General features: G+C 38.1%; 1 protein-coding gene across 3 annotated transcripts; it reads left to right on the top strand.

Annotated features, from left to right (window-relative positions):
* The first annotated feature begins 2,051 nt into the window (after positions 1-2,051).
* LOC131315250 (glycosyltransferase BC10) lies at positions 2,052-13,739 on the top strand. Of its 3 annotated transcripts, none has more exons than XR_009196652.1 (10): positions 2,052-2,654; positions 2,759-2,875; positions 3,548-3,648; positions 4,779-4,850; positions 4,961-5,042; positions 5,730-5,810; positions 9,995-10,036; positions 10,258-10,494; positions 11,847-11,906; positions 12,083-12,230. XR_009196652.1 is itself a non-coding variant. In XM_058344392.1 (10 exons), exons 1-10 carry the CDS (start codon positions 2,382-2,384, stop codon positions 13,438-13,440), a joined length of 1,116 nt encoding a protein of 371 aa, XP_058200375.1. In that variant the 5' UTR covers positions 2,056-2,381; the 3' UTR covers positions 13,441-13,739. The 3 variants fall into 3 exon arrangements, 2 of the variants coding, with proteins under 2 accessions (XP_058200376.1, XP_058200375.1); XM_058344392.1 differs by lacking the exon at positions 10,258-10,494 and adding an exon at positions 13,300-13,739 and having other exon boundaries at positions 2,056-2,654; positions 12,083-12,229; XM_058344393.1 differs by lacking the exons at positions 10,258-10,494; positions 11,847-11,906 and adding an exon at positions 13,300-13,739 and having other exon boundaries at positions 2,055-2,654; positions 12,083-12,229.
* The last annotated feature ends 1,386 nt before the right edge of the window (positions 13,740-15,125 follow it).

A 15,125-nucleotide genomic window follows, 5' to 3' on the forward strand; every position in this document is an offset into this window, starting at 1 on the left:
CATCTAATGCATTTTAACATGATCCAGATGCAATCATTGGTCCACCATCCATCAGAACCGGCAAGCGGCAGGGGTGGCAGCTAGGTCAGAGGCTGTAGCCTACGGCGGCTCGCCGACAGTAGAGCGGGCCTGATCAGAAACGAAAGGAGAACGGCGGCCATACGGCGACGATGACCGGAGAATGAGCCCATACAGACGACGGAGGAGTGGGCTGCGCAGATTGAAAACAAAAGGGAAAACCTAGATTTGGATTTACAGGTGGAGTGGTGGGGGAGGAGGCGGCAGCCTCCCCCTGGACGGCTATTGATGGACGAGAGAGAAGAGCTGAAAGATATAGGATTTTTAGAGAGAGAGGCTCTCCACTTTTCGAGACCCCTTTTAAGTTCCACCACCACTTAAGGTGACCTTTTAATGACCTCTCTTGCCTTTGGTCACCTCTTCCAGCAACCCTCCTGCGCCCTGTCTACTCGCTTGCAACAAAAATGCCAAGAACACGTACATTTGTACACATATCTAGCACATACATTTTTATGGGGTTCATCTCGAATTCCATCAATATGATCCGAATAGCTCATTATTTTTAAAATAATGTTTTAAGAGTTTTTGTAAAAAATCAACTCGATAGGATATCGGTAAGAGCTTTTTCAAAAATCGCAGTGCGAATCAGACTGTTTCACCCTATGATTTTTAGAAAAGCTCTTACCGATATCCTATCAAGTTGATTTTTTACAGGAACTCTTAAAAAATTATTTTAAAAATAATGAACGATATGGATCATATTGATGGAATCTGAGATGAGCTCCATAAAAATATATGTGCAAAATATATGTAAAAGTATATGTGCAAATAGCATAACTGCGGTTGCAACAAGTTTTTGAATGCAAAAGTGTGCACCAAACGTAGCATAGTTTTTGTTTTCCAAAGCAAACAAGTAAAAACTTAAATTATAGCACCAAAACCGTAAGTAAGACATTTGGGGGGGGGGGTGGGGGGGGGGGCGGGGGGGGGGGAGAGTTACCAATCATTCTTTTGTAGACTGACTAGTACTCTGCGCCTACAATGCTGATAATGCAATTGATGTAATCAATGAAATAAAAAGGAGAGATTCATTTGAAATCACTTGTAGACAATGGAAAATTCTAACACCATATTCATTTACATATTCAATTATACATCCATACTTATAATAAGAGTGGGCCCACACACATTGGATGTATAGTGTGTGCGGACTCCACCCTTGTTATGAGTATGAGTGTGTGATTGAGTGTGTAAATGGGTGTGGTAGTAGAATGATTGACAGACAATTGAGGTAGCATGATTTCCAAACCTGTCCCCCTTTGGATATTGCATTGTGCATAATTCGTCTTGGTATAATATCAAGGGCATTTCAGTCATTTTGTAAACAAAGCTAATTGGAATTGGTAACTACAGCACGGAGCAACATTTGAGGGAAACGCTCTACATGACTACATTCCACCCGACGCCGTATTAGGCCCGTTACGTAATGCGAAATAAATATTTATTTTTTAAGAAGACAATTTCAAGCTCAAAAATGATAAATTTATTGAAATCTAAAAATATGTAATATAGATTTTATTTGAAAGATCTCATTGAAATATTTAATACGGTGCGAAAAAAATTGAAAAATTATTTTTTATTTACATTACTTTTGAGTTTAAAAATGTGAAATAAATATTTATTTTTTAAGAAGGTGTTCTGGAACAGGCTCTTAGAGCATCTCCAGCCTTCACCCATATTTTTCCTCAAATTTGAGTCAAATTTTTGGTAAAAACCCATTTTGAGTAGACACATCTCCAACCATCAAACCCAAATTTTACAGATCTCCCTCTTTTTTTCTCTTTCTAATTAGCCGTCGGAGAAATGGGTCAAGGTAAAAGTTATCTCAAATTTGGAAAAAAAATAGGTAAAACCCAAAATGAGAAAGTATTTGGGTCAAAATTGAAGAGAAATTTTTGTGATTTTTGTTTCATTTCTAAATTTGAATATTAAAATGGGTCAAGGTTGAAAATGCTGTTAGTATTTTTTTTTTCCGCGGAAACTCTTTTACAGTCATCGGCCGTAAAAATTGCTCGCCCGACGGCCTCCGGAGCTTTCACAGTTTCACTGCACTGGCAGTACCCGATCTCGCTCGCTGGCTCTCTCTCTCTCTCTCAACCCAAATACGGGATCCGGCCCCCTCAATGTACGCCCAACAGATCCCAATCCTCTCTCCCTGTCTAAGATTTGCTCTCTCTAGTCTCTAAAACGTACTCCATTTCCACACGCATGATCTGAATTCCTCTTCCTAGTTTCTAACCGCATGAGGCGGCAGCAGCAGCAGCAGCAGAAGAAGAAGAGCCGGAGCCTACTCCGCACGAACCATGACGAAGAAGAAGAGGCCCTCACTCCCGCCACAGCTCTCCTCCCTCCGCCGCTTCCTCTCCTCCGTTCGTAACCTCCTCATCCTTCTCTCTTTCTCTCTCTCCCTCCTCGCTCTACTCTGCCTCCACCGCTCTCTTTCTCTCTCTTCCTTTTCGGTCTCTCGCGGATCTCGAACTTCGACTAGCGACCTCCGAGGACCCCCCAAGGTCGCATTTCTCTTCCTCGCCCGTCGGAATCTACCCCTCGACTTCCTCTGGGGCAACTTCTTCGAGGTTTTGCGCCGTTTTCTCCATAATTTTTGTCAATTAAAGTTGCTGAAAGGTATTTATTTAGTTATTCTGTTTTGAGGTTTTAAGCGAGGTGTTGAAATTCGCAGAAGGTTGATGTGGCTAATTTCGCGATATATGTACACTCGGAGCCTGGTTTCGTGTTCGACGAATCGAGTACGAGGTCGGTCTTCTTCTTTAATCGGCAGTTAACTAATTCTATAAAGGTAATTTGTTCTTCGACTAAGTGAAATTTAGAAAATATACTTGAAAAGTCATTGCTTTGTTCAGGGGCAGCTCCGGGATGCTTTGTTCAGGGGCGGCTCCAGGATTTTAGGTGGGCGGCTCTAGGATTTTAGGTCCGCGGTGACAGAAATGTACTCAATTTTTTTCATATGAAATACTACTCCCTCCGTGACAGAAATGTCAGAAATGAAATTTTTGTATGTAAAATACTATATATAAAATACTATGTATTATGATTGAAAGCTTATTGGGCTCAATTTGTTTTACTTTATTGAGCTATATATGATCTACTTACTCATAACTTTAACTGAATTTTTGTTTATTTCAGCTTTGTATGAATGATCTAGGGCAGACACTTGACAATATAAAAGAAAAATCAAAATTACATGTAAAAAATTGTAAAATTTTATTACATTTTTTGAGCCCGGGGGTTCGCTTGAACCTCCTGAAACACTACAACAGCCACCCGTGGCTTTGTTAAGCCAACGGATAATTAAGTGATGCGTTGCAAGGAAGCCATGCAAGCAAGGGTATTGAAAAACGAGAACAAACACGGGATGAGACTCACGAACACGCAATATAGAGACAGCTCTGTTTTTCTTGTTGGGGTTCTAGAGGATGTGATGTAGGTTGTGAATCTGGTGATGTTGCAGGTGGAGTGGGGAGAAGCGAGTATGATTCAAGCTGAGAGGTTGTTGCTCTGCGCAGCTCTTAAGGATCCGGCGAATCAGAGATTTGTTCTTTTATCGGATAGGTTTGTTCCATTTTTTAGAAACGACCTAGTTCATTTATATATTTATGACGTTCTACAGTGATGTCATGTGTAAAAAGGGATAAATCACATGGTTTAAGACTTTGAGTCCTTTAGGACATCACTGATGGTTGGCATAACTTGGATATGCATAATGCAAGCATTCATTCAAGTACATTAGATTGAGTTATATTCCACGTACGGTGCTTTATACATATAAGTACATAGGGATTTAGTTGACATGGTTGTGCTCTATGAACATTGGTTTCGTAATCTTGGGTATAGGGAATATCACTCCCGGTAAATGTAAGAAATATAAGGGGTGAAAACTTGTAACCCGTTTTTGTTGCTCGCGAATTTCCGAAGGTGATGAGTATGCAGGAGGGGAGGTGGTGGTTGGAGAGAGAAGTTAGACATTCTAACAAAGAAAAAATACTTGTAAACAAAATGACCTTTTGTTTCAAATGTATTTTCTTGTTTCTTAGGCGTCCTTTAGCTTCCAATCACACAGATGCTACTATCATCTACTTTTGCATCTGGAAAGGCCAAAGCTTCAATTAAAGTTGCTGTAAAAGGTTAGAAATAGGGTAAATGTTGCACAAACTTAAATTTCATGGATCTGGACTTGCTCTTAGACATGCCATAATGCATGAAAATCACATTACAAGTTTCCCTCACGAGGCTTGTACGTGCTTTCTGATTTGCTGCATGTGACTCAGCATGGGAAAGGGGTATGCTTTTGTGGACATGTTTAGGGTCTTGCCATGTTTTCTGTTTCTTTCTGTTATCTACTGATTGACGTGTGGCTTACTTGATTTTATTTATTGTATCAGTAGTGAAAATAATTGGTCTCTACTCTTGGGTTACTGAATGCAGCTCAAAATGTGGATGTTCAGCCCCCCCTTTTTTAGCATTGTTCCTATTTGATCTGCGTTAGCTTGTTAGTTTTACTCATTGGTTCTTTCCTTTGCTTTTTTCCTTATAAACTCTGTAACAATGTTTTCAGGTGTCATTGGCTAAATTTGATTCTGGCCAGAAGTTTTTCCAAATTTTTTACATGAGGCGAATCATCTACTTTGTCACATCTACAGTCCTGATTTATTGGGTGCTAATTTCTCATTGATATTGTGCAGCTGTGTTCCGTTGTACGACTTCAGCTATATATACAATTATCTCATGGCTTCTCCTAGGAGTTTTCTTGACAGGTAGATAGATCACTTCAGTTATTAGTTGGGCAATTTCTAACTTTGTTTTCAGACGGATTGTAGAGTAACTTGGCAATTTGACCTATTTATGTAGCCTTCTTATGATGCAGCTTTCTTGATAAAAAGGAAGGACGCTACAACCCTAAGATGTTACCGGTTATACCAAGAAACAAATGGCGAAAAGGATCACAGGTTATGCATCTAATCCTTGATTTAAATTCATCATCAGACTAAGTTGTAAGAACATACGAATGGAGCTCGTAAAAGGTCATTCTTAAGTGCATTATATGATTAATTTGTGAAGGAATTATTGGTTAGAGCATTAGACCTTGTCTGCCATCCTATGAAAGGTTGAACTTCTTCCATTTTGCTTTAAAAGATGGTAGGAGTTGTAAATCAAGGTGTATTCCTTTTTGGCTTAATTCTCCCAAAAAGGAAGAGCAGCTAGCCGAGCTTCCTTAGCTGCTAGAACTAGATCGGAAGATGGTGAGATATTGAAACGGATGCATCATAAAACTTTGGACGGTATTTATAGCTATTTTTGATTTGTTCTAGTTCTTCTTGAATTCTAATTGAATGCTGAACGACGGGAATTGAACTCGTGCTGTGAATTCAATTCATGGGATCTTTCTTTGTAGCCAGTCTTTTATTCTAGTCATTATTTTGTGGTCATTATTTGGAGTTTACTGCATCTCTCACTATTTTTTTAATTTTATTTTATATCTCACTGCCAATGATGTTGTTTCTGTTAACAGCATAAAACTAAGGTGTTTTTTAGCCAATACAACTACAATTTTCATTGCATTTTAAGTATGTTTTTTCAATACCAGAAGTGTATACATGTTTTTCCTCGACTTCAAACTGGTTTTATACTTTCAGTGGATTTCTTTAGTTCGGAGCCATGCAGAAGTTGTTGTAGATGATGAGGTCATCTTTCCCATCTTCGAGAAGTTCTGCAAGGTACTTGATTGGCTCATTTTATTCTTCAATCTCTGTGATATTTTTTAATTTAGTCAGCCCTCGGTGGATATTCCTTTGCTTTTGTGATTAGTAGGGACATTTGGGTTGCCCAAGCCCGATCTCAAGCTTGGTTGCCCACTTAGTATTTAGTATATATAAAAAAAAAATCATACAAGAAAAAAAACTTACAATAACAATAACAAGATTATATTGTGCCTTTAGCTTCAATTACATCAAAAATTCAAAATCAAAATGAAACCCGGTTATAGTGCTTTATGATTAGCACAGTTTGATTCAAAGAAAACAACTTCTCCTTGCATTTTTTAAAGCAAATTCTTTAATTAAATCATCGTACTCTAACTTATACAAGTACTCATTTTTAATTGAGATCATAGCCAATCCACTTAATCTCTCCTGTGACATGGTAGTCCGAAGATATGTTTTTATCAACTTCAACTTCGAAAAGCTCCTCTCCGCCGATGCAACTGTGACCGGAATAGTCAACAAAATTCGATAAGCAACCCAAACCATTTGGAAACCGCCATCTTTCCAATAAGACTTTATAAAATCAAGGATGTTGATCGATTTTGTTACTTCTCTCGGCAATAATGTTTTCAAATGTCTAAGTTCTTGGAATAACTCCTTCCCATAAATATCACCACGTTGTTTGTATTCCAAGAAACTTTCTAGTTAAGTGCAATGCTCCATCAATTGCTCTTCACTAACATTCTTGAATTTCGCGTTAAACAAAAATCCAAAGATTGAGTCATAAAGTTCAAATTGCTTAAACCGGTCCTTAAGTGATGCAAGAGCTTGATCTATGATGTGGAGGAAATAAGAAGTTCTAAAACGCTCTTCCGGTGATTGACTTCCACGGGCATCATCTACCACATCCTCATCAAATTGCTTCTTTCTTTGAACAACTCTTTTTTTTTTTTGTTGTTGCAAATACCGGTTCAAAACCAACATCATGAGCAAGTTCTTTGGCTTCATTCATCAAGTCTTCAAAACCATCTCCTCTAAGCTCTTCAAAGAATAAAATCAACTCTTTTATCCTTGTAATTGCATCTTCAATATCCATCTCTTCTCGTTGAAGAATTTTGCTAACTTAATGAACTTTGTCTAAGATTTTGTACTAAATACATAAGCTAATCAAGAACTCAAAATCCTCCAAAGCATTCTTGCACAAGCCTTTAGCTTCCGAAGACACAATATTTTCTTTAGAAACATTTGCAATTTCGATCAATGCATCTCTTAATTTCGGTGGTTGATTCTTATTGCTCTAACACTCTCAACATGACTTTCCCAATGAGTAACTGACAATGCCTTTGGTGTCAAACCCTTCACATATGCTCTAAGAATATCCCACCGTTGTGTTGAACCTGAAAACAAAGTATAAACTTTTTGCACGTATCCAAAAAAGTCTAAGTAGTCTTTTTTGTACACCTTGATTTTTACCTTTCATATTTGAGCCATTGTTATAACCTTGTCCTCTTATATCATCAATGTTGAGTTTGAGATCAACCAAAGCTCCTTCAAGACGCTTGAAAAGCCCAAGCCCTGACGTGTCATGAACCTTAATAAACCCAAGAAAGAATTCCTCCACCTTGACTTTACTTTACTTTCATCCTCAACATCCACACATCTTATAACAATCGACATTTGTTCATCATGACTAAGATCCGGCGATGAACAAATGTCGATTGTTATAAGATGTGTGGATGTTGAGGATGAAAGTAAAGTAAAGTCAAGGTGGAGGAATTCTTTCTTGGGTTTATTAAAGTTCATGACACATCGGGACTTGGGCTTTTCAAGCGACTTGAAGGAGCTTTGGTTGATCTCAAAAACTCAACATTGATGATATAAGAGGACAAGGTTAAGACAATGACTCAAATATGAAAGGTAAAAATCAAGGTGTACAAAAAAGGCTACTTGATGTAAATTCCAGAGCATTCTATATTCCATGTGGTTGTCATAGCTTAAACCTTGCACTATGTGATATGGGAAAATCTAGTGTGAAAGCAAGAGACTTTTTTGGATATGTGCAAAAAGTTTATACTTTGTTTTCGGGTTCAACACAACGGTGGGATATTCTTAGAGCGTATGTGAAGGTTTTGACACCAAAGGCATTGTCAGTTACTCGTTGTGAAAGTCATGTTGAGAGTGTTAGAGCAATAAGAAATCAACCACCGAAATTAAGAGATGCATTGATCGAAATTTCAAATGTTTCTAAAGAAGATATTGTGTTTTCGGAAGCTAAAGGTTTGTGCAAGAATGCTTTGGAGGATTTTGAGTTCTTAATTAGCTTATGTATTTGGTACAAAATCTTAGACAAAGTTAATCAAATTAGCAAAATTCTTCGACGAGAAGAGATGGATATTGAAGATGCAACTAGAAGGATAAAAGAGTTGATTTTATTCTTTGAAGAGCTTAGAGAAGATGGCTTTGAAGACTTGATGAAGGAAGCCAAAGAACTTGCTCATGATGTTGGTTTTGAACCGGTATTTGCAACAACAAAAAAAAAAAAAAGAGTTGTTCAAAGAAAGAAGCAATTTGATGAGGATGTGGTAGATGATGCCCGTGGAAGTCAATCACCGGAAGAGCGTTTTAGAACTTCTTATTTCCTCCACATCATAGATCAAGCTCTTGCATCACTTAAAGACCGGTTTAAGCAATTTGAACTTTATGACTCAATCTTTGGAATTTTGTTTGACGCGATATTCAAGAGTGTTAGTGAAGAGCAATTGATGGAGCATTGCACTAAACTAGAAAGTTTCTTGGAATACAAACGTGGTGATATTTATGGGAATGAGTTATTCCAAGAACTTGGACATTTGAAAACATTATTACCGAGAGAAGTAACAAAACCGATCGACATCCTTGATTTTATAAAGTCTTGTTGGAAAGATGACGGTTTCCAAATGGTTTGGGTTGCTTATCGAATTTTGTTGACCATTCCGATCATAGTTGCATCGGCGGAGAGGAGCTTTTCGAAGTTGAAGTTGATAAAAACATATCTTCCGACTACCATGTCATAGGAGAGATTAAGTGGATTGGCTATGATCTCAATTAAAACTGAGTAGTTGGATAAGTTAGAGTATGATGATTTAATTGAAGAATTTGCTTTAAAAAATGCAAGGAGAAGTTGTTTTCTTTGATCAGATTGTGCTAATCATAGTTTCATTTTGATTTTGAATTTTTGATGTAATTGAAGCTAAAGGCACAATATAATCTTGTTTTTTTTCTTGTATGGTTTTTTTTTTATACTTATTACTAAGTGGGCAATCAAGCTTGAGGTCGAGCTTGGGCAACCCAAATGTCGGGGCCAGCACTGATTGAAGGACAATAGATTCAATGGAAGACTATTTGATCTTTCTTGGGTATTTCTTTCTTTTTCAAAGTTAGGTTTAGACTAGGTATGGAAAATTTGGGGGCAAATGAAGCAATTCCGTCCCGTCCAGCCTCTTTTTTTTTCTTTTTATTTGGTATATGCCCTTATAATTTGCTGTCTTAATTTTTGCCCTCCTAATTTTCTTTTTATCTCCTATTTACCCTAGGCATAGAAAACCCTTTGTTTGCCCTCCTAATTTTTCCAAGTATCATAATTTTTTAAAGTGGGTGGAAACTATACATCTTTACAATTTTTTTTTTTGAATTTGTAAAACTTTTTTTGGATTATGCCCCTAAATTTTTTTCCATTGGATTTCAATTATATATATATATATATATATATATATATATATATATATATATATATATATACATACAATTTTTTTTTGTTGCCCCTTGCCGGGGGGTTACCCTAGCCGGCGGGCTTGCGGGGCTTACCCCCCGCCGGCCTTGGCAGGCATGTGGAGTGGCTATTGAGAATAAAGCCTGTGTACCCCGGAGAATATATAATGTAATTATTTGTTATTCTCACACTTTTATACATTTGAATGGAGAATGTGAATCACGTTTATGTAAACCACGATAAAAAACTCATTGGTCGATCGACTTGATCCTATGGCCCTTGATTGTATATTTAACTTATCGCAGATTCCACATTATCCCAATGATTAATGAAAAAAGACCCCAACCTATAGGCACTTCCATGGTGAGTAATCTTGATGAGTAATCATGTATCTCGTAATGTGCGTCAGTTGACTCGGTCATTCATTGATTTGCTGCTTATAAATTTGCAGAGGCGTCCACCCATAAATGCCAGGATGGGAAAGAAGAATATTGTAAGTGATTTATGAGTTACATTTTGTATGGAGTTAGGATTTGAGCTTAATTATGCAATAATGTATCCTTGTTCTAGAACTTTGTTTCTTCATGGCAAGTTACTTGTTCAAAGTTTCCATGAAAGTAATACAGCTGTTTGACTAGTTTTGCTTTCTTCAATGGGCATTTTTCCATTGAAGTTTCTTTTTCTATCCTTATATTTCTTTTTGGTTCTTCTTAGGAACTTGAATTCCCAATTCTTGACAAGGCCTAATTTGCATCAATGGTCTGCAAATGTGGCATGTTTGTAAGCCATCGATGAGGTGATGACATGGTATTGGTTGAAAGCATGGGAAGGGGGAGGGCTGAGACAGTGAGAAGAAGTTTTTATTTATTTCTAGCGACAGATGTTCATGGAAGGACTTAATGGAAAACTGGTACTCATGAATCAAATTAGGTAGAAAAATGCTTTCTTAAGGTAAGTAACTATTTCTAGGGTAATGAGTCCAAATTGGCCCATTAAAAGTACTAGATTAATAGATTCACACCAATCACAGATCAATCCTTGCTTGGTTCCTATTTTTTGGGTTGTTAAGATCTTTGCTGGCTGAGCAAAGTCTGAGTTTTTCAGTCTTATACTTTTGCTCCAACTTCAGACCGAGCGTGGATTTGACGCAGTTGAAGAATATCTTTCTTTGCGTGAATGCACATGTTCATGGGCATAGCAAAGTTGACCTATAGTCCAGAAATGGGTCAAGTTCGAGCTGATATTTGATTATGACTTCATACTTTCCTTCCTCTTTTATGGTCATCTTTAGATCGTTTGTTCCCCCAAATTGGTACATATTCTTTCATTGTAACAAGAGCAATTATGCCAAGTGCCATACCATTGGTAAGCGGTGAGAGTTCACTAATTCCTCTATTTGAAGGAGGAAATACTTTAATGAGTTAAGGCATCTGATGTTTATTCTTGGAAATTCACATGTTTTCTGTCGTCTCCTGTTATTCTTAAATCTATACTCGCAAAGAATTGCGTCTGATCGTTGTTTCTCATACAAAGTTGCATTGAGTTACCTTTAGTATATGTGGGGTTGTGACTCAAATCCAAGACCTCGCCTGAGCCTCTGGTCCAGTGAATGGGTTAGCGCTCCATCTTCTTAACCTGCACAGGTGACACCCACAGTTAATGCCCAAACCGGTCGGAGTTGACTGGTCGGGCACTCCCGATGGTTAAGCAAGCGAGTGCTTGAGGAGAGGAAAGGAAAGTACAGAGCGATCAGGGTTAGAAGGAGTGGCGTACCCCTTTAGGTTGATTTCTTTCCCTTAGAGCCCTAAGACTTGCCCTCCAAGTAAGCATGTGACCATCACGCTCGGTAACCGCTTTGGCCGACGTCACACTTGACGTATTGGATAAGGCAGTTATCGTCCATGTGCTCATGCGAGCTGTCACCCATGTGCACATGTTGTGCCCAACTCGTGCTGTAACGGATGACGTCACAACTGACATATGGAGGAAGGCGGTTAGGTGTGCATGGATGAGTTGGCACATATGAGTTGGCCGAACTGCAATGCCCGAACCAAACAGGATGTTGATATCATACTGAATCGGCAATCCGGATCTGCTCATCCAAACGTTGACATTACCAAACCAAATTGAACGAACCCCATGGCTCAGTCAGTGGCCCGATCTGATCAGACAGAATCGAGGGGTTAAGCTTGGCCTGCAACCGAGCTTATTGATCTTGACTGAACCAACATAGTCGGTCCACTACAATATGCATGTTTTCTTGCTGTCAATGAGCTTCTGATTATCGATTCCATTTAATGCAGAAACTTCAGAGGCTGCACAACTGTATCCCAGATGAACACTATGTTCAGACGCTATTTGCAGTAAGAAATAAGAGAAGCAGCACACCTGTTTGTTTGGCTGTTTCACCTTTCTCTTATTTTGGCTTAGCCCAAAAAAAAAAAAAAAAACCTGAAGTTAGAACTAGATTCATCTTTTCTTTGTGGGTTTGGTCATCGTTATTTGATTTTCGGCATACTTTTCTTTGTTCATTTGTTAGATGGGTGATATCGAAGGAGAACTTGAACGACGAACGGTAACCTACACCTTGTGGAATCAATCTACAACAAAGATGGAAACAAAAGGCTGGCATCCTATTACATTTAGCTATGCAAATGCAGGCCCTCAACAGATCAAAAGAATAAAGGTGATCGTGTTATGCATCTCCTTGTTACGTGATGATTAACATATAGAGTGCGTGATAACTATTGAAGCCATTAGCCATCGTCACTTTGGCTTTATTTAAGTACACTATGTTATGCACATTCAGAGAAATGATGACATCTTGGACCTGTCTATTTGGCAATGCTTGAGGAACATGAAGGGGAAATACTTGGCTTTGGTGTTTGTTTTGTTTTTGGCTTGAAAGGTTGCATGCTTTTCCCCTGCATGAAATTTAGCTTGGATTTTTTTTTAAGCCCCTGGGCGTGTTCACATAGTTAATTGCAGTATGCAGTGATGTTGCTTTCGACAATGGAAATTGCAAATTTTAAGGTGGGGCCATACTTGAAATAAATTGTTCTTAGCTTTGACGATTCCTATTTCCCACAGAAGTCAATTCAATTTTACTAATATTGTGGAGCAAATGAGCAGATGCTCTTCCCATAGCCCTCTCATGCCTTCCTTTTCTTTCTTTGACAACCAGTAGCAATTTAGCATGATAGAATCTGTTTTTTATTCATCATTATGGTGTAATACTGGCATGCTTCTTGTGCTTGTAACCTAAACTAGGAGATTGTGGAATGACCATGAAGGAGAAATAGGTGAGAGTCACATGACTCGGAGAATCCTAGACGAATATAAAAATGAGTGATGTTGGTTGTTTGGTACTAGAAACGAGAGTTTGAATGCGGTACGACGCTCTGAAATGTGGTAAATTAGGGGAGCTTCTTGTAAAAATTACAGTTTTGGGAAATGGAATTTAAGATACTAGGTAAATATTATGACAATCTTATGGTAATCATTAGATATCTGGTGAGATGGTCTATTGTTTTCCCATACTAATCATGTAATAGCATAAAATTTAGTTGCCTCACGACCCATTTGCTTACGTTTTGTTTGCTCCAGTGCTACATTTCTTGTTTCCTTATTTTAAACTGGACCTTTTGGCCTCTTCGGTAAAATGCCAGGGAAATATATCTCTTCAACATCAGTGTTCTCCAGGAACACAGGATTTCTTATGCTTTGGTCCTAAACTAGTTTTGTGGAATTTTACAGGATATAAACCATGTATACTATGGGACGGAGTACCGGACTAATTGGTGCAGTTGTAATTCTACACTTGTTCCCTGTTTCTTATTTGCGAGGAAGTTCTCTCAAGGAGCTGCCATGCGTCTTCTGAGCCATCTGCATTATTAGAGACGCCACCGTGATTTTCCTTGCACACTTTTGAGGTTCCATATTTTAACAGTTTATCTAACCAATGAATTACCTTCCTAGTATAGAATTTGGCAGGCGTGAAGCCGCTGACACACATACACACACAGGGATAGATAGTCATCTAGAGAATCTAGAGAAAAAGAATTGGCCAGGAGAGGGCCCTTGACAATTTACATGTTTGTTATATACACTGTAGAAAATTTCGGGATAGTTTATTTGAACTGAAAAACTTCTTGTTCAAACATGAACTCTGGAAATTTTTTGGGAGATTCTTTTGATTTGCGGTTTACATATATATTGTTGCATTTTCTTTTTCGCCATTTCAATTTTCTCTTGCTTTTTTTTTAAGGGTAATAGCATTAGCATGCTCTCTCTCTCTCTCTCTCTCTCTCTCTCTCTCTCTCTCTCTCTCTCTCTCTCTCTCTCTCAAGTCTCATGTGTAAGAGTGAATTTAATAATCTCTCTTTTGTTTTTTCGCGATGCCCAATCATACGTATATCAAAAATGATAGTATTCTGTGTGTAGGCTCCACATGTATGTGAGGTTGTGTTTGATGTTGTGTTTGGATTATTGTATGAGTAGCATTGTTGTATATATATAAGTATGTAAGTTAAAAAAAATGTCGAACAAACGTTTATATCAACACTTTTGTGAGAGATGATGTAAGAATAAGTGAAATGAAATATCTTGTAAAAAAAAAAAAACCGAAATATGGTGAAATTCCATTGAGACCCCCTCATCTATGCTTGTTTTTCATGATTACCTTCTAACATTTAAAATTGTCAATATAGATCCCCTCATTTATAGCCGCTAGCCAAAAAGCACTCTTATGTCAAAAAAATGTTAAGTATCAACGAAAAATGTTATGAATTGGATGAAAATACCCTTGTTCAATACATACATACGTACTCCATTACCCATCCCCCCCTCCCCCAGCGTGCGTGCCGTGCACATACACACACAAACACATTCTCTCTTCATCCTCCTTTTTCAACCCAAATTAAGTTAAATTATAGTTGTTTTGAAACATCCATTTAGGTTAAGCCAAATCAAGCTAAGTTCTTTGTTTCTCCAATCCCCCAACAAATTAAAACAATCTTTCAAATACTTTATGAGCAACCAAATACAGTATTGACATCAAATTGCCAATAAATCAAAGCAAAATTTTTAATTGAGTTTCACCTCAAAATCAAAACGAGCTTGATTGGAATGAGACCAAGTGGTGTTGGTGTTGCTTTGGGATCGGCTGTGAAGAAGTTTTAGGGCAAGGGACAGAGAGGGAAGCTATCGCTCAAATCTATTTCCCAATTCAGAGTCGACCCTACAATGTAATTGAGATTTGAGAAAAGGTCATACCCACAGAGAGATAGAAAGAGAGAGAGAGAGAGAGAGAGAGAGGGAGGGAGGGAAGGAATAGGCCGTGGTGAGATCGGAGAGATGGAGAAAGAGAAATAGGGAGAATGATGGTGTGTACTACAACGGTGATACAAATGATGGAGGAGAGAAAGGGGTTCAATTTGTTAATTCTCTCTATGACCCAAATGTAGAGGTGGTGGGTAGATGATAGAAGAGAAAGAGAGGAGGAGAAAGTGGAACGAGTGTATTCAGTTAGTGATTGATTTTACAGATGAAGGGGTTAGCGTGGGCAATTTTCATTGATGAGG

This window comes from Rhododendron vialii, chromosome 13a (genome assembly GCF_030253575.1).
Source record: "Rhododendron vialii isolate Sample 1 chromosome 13a, ASM3025357v1".
NCBI lineage: Eukaryota > Viridiplantae > Streptophyta > Magnoliopsida > Ericales > Ericaceae > Rhododendron > Rhododendron vialii.

Excerpts from the sequence above, each read along its gene's own strand:
- LOC131315250 (XM_058344392.1), top strand. The coding sequence starts at position 2,382 with ATGACGAAGAAGAAGAGGCCCTCACTCCCGCCACAGCTCTCCTCCCTC. Across the intron at positions 2,876-3,547 it reads AGTTAACTAATTCTATAAAG|GTGGAGTGGGGAGAAGCGAG; the intron begins GTAATTTGTTCT and ends GTGATGTTGCAG. Across the intron at positions 4,851-4,960 it reads CCTAGGAGTTTTCTTGACAG|CTTTCTTGATAAAAAGGAAG; the intron begins GTAGATAGATCA and ends CTTATGATGCAG.